Source organism: Budorcas taxicolor, chromosome 10, assembly GCF_023091745.1.
Source record: "Budorcas taxicolor isolate Tak-1 chromosome 10, Takin1.1, whole genome shotgun sequence".
In the NCBI taxonomy this organism is placed as follows: Eukaryota; Metazoa; Chordata; class Mammalia; order Artiodactyla; family Bovidae; genus Budorcas; species Budorcas taxicolor.
In genome coordinates this window covers 22,916,492-22,923,245 of record NC_068919.1, presented here as the reverse complement: position 1 = coordinate 22,923,245, position 6,754 = coordinate 22,916,492, and the positions used below count along the sequence as shown (strand labels likewise).

At 39.8% G+C, this 6,754-nt stretch overlaps 2 gene segments (V, D, J or C); both read left to right on the top strand.

Annotated features, from left to right (window-relative positions):
- The first annotated feature begins 321 nt into the window (after positions 1-321).
- Positions 322-850, top strand: LOC128054474 (T cell receptor alpha variable 23/delta variable 6-like). The segment is given in 2 exon segments: positions 322-373; positions 516-850. Coding segments are annotated over 2 exon segments (387 nt in total).
- Positions 851-5,165: 4,315 nt separating this feature from the next.
- LOC128054669 (T cell receptor delta variable 1-like) lies at positions 5,166-5,773 on the top strand. The segment is given in 2 exon segments: positions 5,166-5,214; positions 5,430-5,773. Coding segments are annotated over 2 exon segments (393 nt in total).
- Positions 5,774-6,754: the final 981 nt, after the last annotated feature.

Sequence of the window (6,754 nt, the reverse complement as noted above, 5' to 3'; positions counted from 1 at the left end):
CCTGATATGTGATATTTAAACTTCTAGGAGGTGTAGGAAAGGAAGAAGGGGATACTGTGGGAGAAATTCTAACATGCTGTTTATCCATTTAAGTTGGGGGTGTGCATTTCTGATTCCCAATTAATTTGATTTTTGGTGATTCTAAATTAGCACCGAATGAGAACTAGTACTTTTGAGAGAGATAGGTTTAAGTGAAAGCAATTGTGATAGGGTGAGGCCCACTGAAAGAAAAGCAGGTGTGAACTTCAAGTCAAAGTTCTAGCTGGCTGAGAAGAGCAGAACAGGAACTTGAGTTGCCGCTGAGCACTGGTGCCAGAAACAATGGACAAGATACTGGGAACATCATTTTTGATCCTGTGGCTTCAGCTAGTCTGTAAGTTGTGGAGGAGAAAACCTAGGCTACTTCGTTAATTAGGGGGACTGAGACAATTGGATTATAAACAAGTTCATGCAGATAGAAACTTTAAAAAAGGAATATATTTTATGGAATTAATGGCTTTTATCTCTTTAAGCAGGGGTGAATGGACAACAGAAGGAAAAAAGTGACCAACAGCAGGTCAAACAGAGCCCTCGATCTCTGACAGTCCAGGAAGGAGAGATTTCCATTCTGAACTGTAGTTATGAGAGCAGTTTGTTTAACTACTTCCCGTGGTACCGACAATATCCTGGTAAAGCCCCTGCATTCTTGATAGCCATAAGTTCAGTTGTGAATGAAATGGAAGATGGAAGACTCACAGTTTTCCTCAATAAGAGTGCCAAACAGCTCTCATTGCATATTGCAACTTCCCAGCCTGGAGACTCAGCCACCTACTTCTGTGCAGCAAGTGCACAGTGCTCCCCAGACCCCTGAAGCCTGTACCGAAACCTGCAGCCGAGGCTCCAGACACACCCTGCTGTGCAGATGAAACGCGCACACACACAATTTGTGCATAAAATGTCTTAATATATTTAAGAAAATGAAATTATGCAGAATTTATTCTTTCATCAAAATGGAATTGATACAGAAAATCAGTTGTTAAAAGATGTCTCTAAAAACTTCCAAACATTTGGAATACATGCACTAACTTAAAAATAACCATGGGTTAAAGAAACAATTACAATGACTTTAGAAAATATTTTGAAAGTAAATATTGTGAGAGCACATGATATAAACATGTATGAGGTGCAGCTAAACTAATACATGGAAGGAAATTTATCTTTTTAAATACTTGTATGACTAAAGAAAAAAAGTTGAAAAACTATTAAGACTTGCAGCAAAAGATGATGGAAAAGCAAATTAAACTCATCACCAACTGAAAGAAGTCAATAAGAAAATGTTGGATTGGTGAAATACAAAGAATGCTATGGAGATAACCATGAAATACAAAGTCAACTTTGTTAGAAAGATTAATAACATTGATATATTCCTAGATAGAATTATCTACAGAAAAAAGAAAAAACACAAATTATAAATATTAATAATAAAAAAAACCCTATTCTGCAGGTTCTATAATGTTTTAAGGGAAATGAATAAATATCATTGTTTATGTCACTTTGTAAGTGTGTAGAGGTAGATCTACACAGGTTGGGAAAACTTATATTTTGAAAAAGTGCAACGACAACTCAATAGAAGTGACATAGTCTCATGAGCAAATGACATTGGGACAATTGAATATTGTTGGGAAATAATCGAAACTTGGCCTAAATATCACATCTTATACAAAACTTTGAGCACAGTCTCAAAATGGACCATCAGTTCAGTTCAGTTGCTCAGTCACGTCTGTCTCTTTGCAACCATGGACTGCAGCACACCAGTTTTCCCTGTCCATCACCAACTCCCCGAGCCTGCTCAAACTCATGTCCATTAAGTTGATGATGCCATCCAACCATCTCATCCTCTGTTGTCCCCTTCTCCTCCTGCCTTCAGTCTTTCCCAGCATCAGGGTCTTTTCCAATGAATCAGTTCTTTGCATCAGGTGGCCAAAGTATTGTAACTTCAGCTTCATCATCAGTCCTTCCAACAAATATTCAGGGTTCATTTCTTTTAGGATTGACTGTTTTGATCTCCTTGATGTCTAAAGGGCTCTCAAGAGTCTTCTCCAACACCACAGTTCAAAAGCACCAGTTCTTCAGCACTCAGCTTTCTTTATGGTCCAACTCTCACATCAATACATAACTGGTGGAAAAACCATAGCTTTGACTAGACAGACCTTTGTCCTATACCATATATTGACCAAGATCCGTATTCCTAACCCAGCCTAACTTAAAGGTGCTCAACATTTACATTAGTGTACAGTTGGAAGAAATCATCTAACACAAAGTCTATTTTATACAACAGTGTTGAAAATATGCAATTCCTTGAGTACTGTACTAAAATTGGCGTGCTGCATGGGGTCGCAGAGTCAGATATTACTGAGTGACTGAACTGAGCTGAACTGAAAGTGGGGCTCCCAGGTGGCACTCATGGTAAAGAGCTGGCCTGCCAATGCAGGTAACATAACAGACTCGGGTTCAACCCCTGGATCAGGAAGATGCCCTGGAGGAGGACACGGCAGGCCACTCCCATAATCTTGCCTGGAGAATTTCATGGACAGAGGAGCCCGGTGGGCTTCAGTCCAGAGGGTTGCAAAGAGTCAGACATGACTGCAGTGACTGAGCACAGATACACTGAAAGTGAAAAGCAGAGTGACTGTATGAGCACAGAATGAATGCAAGTGGGTGGGTTGTTCACCATCATGATCTCAGGGCGGGCCAGGAGCTCAGCTCACTGCTGCTGCCCAGAATCACCAGAGAATATACACCACATCTTGTTAGCATGGGAAAAGATCAAATTTACAAATTCAAAGTATGGTTACCACTGAATGTGTATCACTTTCTTACCACTGTAAAGTTAAAAATCTGAAGTCAAAACATCATAAGTTGGTGAGTCTGTAGTGATTAAAACATGTTGATACTTGCAATAGCCTAGATGGGGATTCCTAGATGGGTCAGTGGTAAAGAATCTGCCTGCAGTGCAGAAGACCCAGGTTTGATGCCTGGGTCAGGAAGATCCCCTGGAGAAGGAAATGGCAACCCCCTCCAGTATTCTTCCCTGGAAAATTCCAAGGACAGAGGGGCCTGGCAGTCTACAGTACACGGGGTCTAAAAAGAGTATGACATGGCTTAGCAACTAAACAACAATAGCCAGGATGGACCTCAGGAAGTTATGCTGAATGAAAGAAAAATCAGTCTCAGAGGCTACATGATGTATGTCTACACTTATTGGATTATTATGATTGTATATATGGTGTGGTTCTACTTATACAATATTCTCAAAAGGAAAAAATATAGAGCTAAAAAGGATATTAGTAGTTACTGGGATTATAAAGAGTTGCAGGGATAGGGAGGGTATGCAAAGAGGGTTTATTTAGAGAGATGTGTCATGATTTTAGTGGTGGTACAAGAACCTATATATGTGATAAAACTTCATAGAGCTTCATACCAGAACCAAAGAGCACATATAAAAACTGATGTATAAGATTATGGCCTGTATTTTGATAAAAATGTCATCAATATCAATTTACTAATATTTATGTGGGGGCTTCCCTGGTGGCTCAGAGTTTAAAGCGTCTGCCTGGAATGCAGGAGACCCGGATTTGATCCCTGCATCAGGAAGATCCCCTGGAGAAGGAAATGGCAACCCACTCCAGTACTCTTGCCTGGAGAATCCCATGGAGGAGGGAGCCTGGTAGGCTACAGTCCATGGGGTCACAAAGAATTGAACACGACTTATGACTTCACTTTCATGTGATTGTTATATTAATATATATTTATATTTTATAACATCATGCTGCTGCACAGGCTGATGCAGTCATTCATGATCTCCTCTGCTTAGTTACAAATAATTTCAAGCCCAGGCATTAGCTACCTGCCAGCACTCAGAAGTCAAATGGGACAGAAGAGTAGATGTCCCAGATAAATACAAACTCATCTCCCTGCTTCACTCATTCATGAGTCATTTTGATCTTAAATTCCATGAACTGGCACTGTTTTAGACCTTGCCTGTATGTTTCTTTTCTACTTGTCTATTTGCCTTTGGTTCTTTTACATTAATTCATCCATTACAACATTGAAACCAAATGGAAGATGGACAGCTACATTCCACATGAACATGAAACAGCGCACAGAGCTTCAGTCACCAACTTCTGTGGTATTGACAGGTACTAAGTGCCTGCAGTCTGTAGATACTGAGTTTTGTAGAAGTGCATTATAGCAGTACATCAGAGAAAGATCTGGCATGTTTATCTTAACTTTATTTTACAAAGAGAAATAATAATGAGTGACTGAGAAGTTAGACTGAATACTCTGGACCAATGAGATAAAAAATGTGACATTTGGATGATTCTAGTACACATGATCTAATAAGTACAATTCTACATTTAGAGGCAACAGGATTGAATAGCCTGATTTCCCTCAAAGTCTAATACATAAGACTCAATATCAGATTTCAAAAGAATGATATTTTATTCCAGTTATAATTTCATTTAAATATAAACCATCGAATAGACTCTGAAATTCAGATGAACTAATGTTTTTAAATCATTTCATGTTGAAGTAGTTTTATTTATTGAAAAATCTAAGTAGAGTCCTAGAATTCAGTATATATATAAAAAAAAGATGAGACATTAATTACTTTGGTTAAGATTGCTTTTCACTCAGAAGGCCTAAGATCTGTGAAAGTTTTAAAATAGTCACTAGATTCTGGATGGAGGAAAGTAAGTATAGGCTAAATGAATGACCAATCAGTCAATTACAAGAATGTTTCAGAGGCTATACTAAGTTATATCTTAAACAAGATGGAAAAAATTATTTTACTGAATAAATACCAATGTATGTCAACTTGTTTAACCTTCAGTTTCCCTCAGTTTAAACCTTTAACATTAATTGCTTTCTTCATGCCCCTTTTCAGGATCTGCCAAACTTAATGACCAGGGAAAGACAAGTGGACAAAGTAAAGGTTTGTAGTGAGCCAGACTTTTTCCCATCTGGGTACAGACAAGCTGGTCTATGAACATGACAAACCCCACTTCCTGTCTGGGGGAGGAGCCACACAGGAGCCAGGTGCCGTGTATATGTGCTGTGAGGCACTTAAAGAATTCTTAGCTTGAGGCAGAATTAAACACATTTATGTACAGAATCCGTGCCTCATGCCGCTCTCTAGTCTGCTCTGGGTGTTCCTGGCCTTCACCTTCTCTGGTAGGGATGCTTCCAAACATGGGTGTGCGTGTTCAGGGTGAAAGGACTGCACACAGGCATGTGGAGATTCACAGGGACTTGGGGAGGAAAGGAGAAGTGGGGAAAAGCAGCATCTTATGATTTAAGTTTGGGTTATATATATTTGAGTCGGTCCAAAATTAATTTCTGCATTATTTTGTTCCTATTTCAGCTCTGTTTTCTCACATTTTCCACAGGATCTTGTGTGGCCCAGAAAGTTACTCAAGAACAGTCAGACATAATCAGGCAAGTGGGGCAGTCAGTCATTTTTGACTGTCAGTATGGAATAGGTTGGTTCACCTACTACTACTCCATTTATTGGTATAAGCAGCTTCCCAGGGGACAGATGACTCTCCTTATTCATCAACATTCAGAACACGGGAATGCAGCGAATGGCCGCTACTCTGTAAACTTCCAGAAAGCATATAAATCCATCAGCCTCACCATTTCAGCCTTACAGCTGGAAGACTCTGCAAAGTACTTCTGTGCTCTAAGGGAGCTCTCAAGTACACGTACAAAAAGAGACTATCACAACGCTTGAAGTAATGGGAAAAGCTGTACAAAAACCCCAGAGCTTAATAAGAGAGCTCCGCTGCTGCAGGACCCCAGCTGAAATGCACACCTGCAGACCCCAGACAAGAAGTGCTAATCATGTGATTGCTTAATGTGTGGTCTGAATCAGAGAATTTAATTCTAAATTAAAGCTTCTTCTATGTCCAGAGAAACTTTCTACTGTTTACATTCTCCTCTTGAATTTTTGACTAAATTAATCATACAGAACATGTGTAAAATTGTCTAAACTTTTTCCAAAGTTAATTAAAAGTGACAGTTTCACTAAAATACACTAACATCACAAATCTGGGTATAGTTATCTGGAATCGTCATGAAAATAATTTCCTTAGTCCTTTCGTCTTAGACTTGTGTCACTTAAGGTACCATCAGATAAGCAGATCACCAGTGGTGTCAAATAAGAAATTAGTGATGAAGATTAGAACTCAGGCAATTGCTAGATCTGGTGGAAGAGTGTATACAAAGCTGTTATCTTTGTATCTGGTGTTGAGACTGAATTCATTGTTAATCAGCTAGAGAAAAGTTAGGGAGAGACTGAAGCATAGACAAACTGTGACTCATAAGGACATACTAGAACCATGAGGGTAATGGAACCCACGTAGACACACTAAAACATCTATGTCTCACCTCCTTCAGTCTCACAGTAGAGGGTGAGCTTAGGAGAAGTGGGTGTCATTTGGCATACATACGCACTTACTTGGCTACATACATACTTGGCCCAAGACAAACAGAAGATGAGGAGGAGGTCTCGTGGGAAGTGGAGGGGTTGTGAGTCAACAATGAGCTATCAGATCAGGAGGAACACCTGTGAGTAACCATAGTCCCTGGAGCCCCGCACCAACCCAAACATAAAAACTGTGGCTGCTTCATCACAACGACCTTCCTCATGTCACACAAACTTCTTTTGTGGCCAACCCTGCTGCTGCTGCTGCTGCTGCTAAGTCACTTCAGT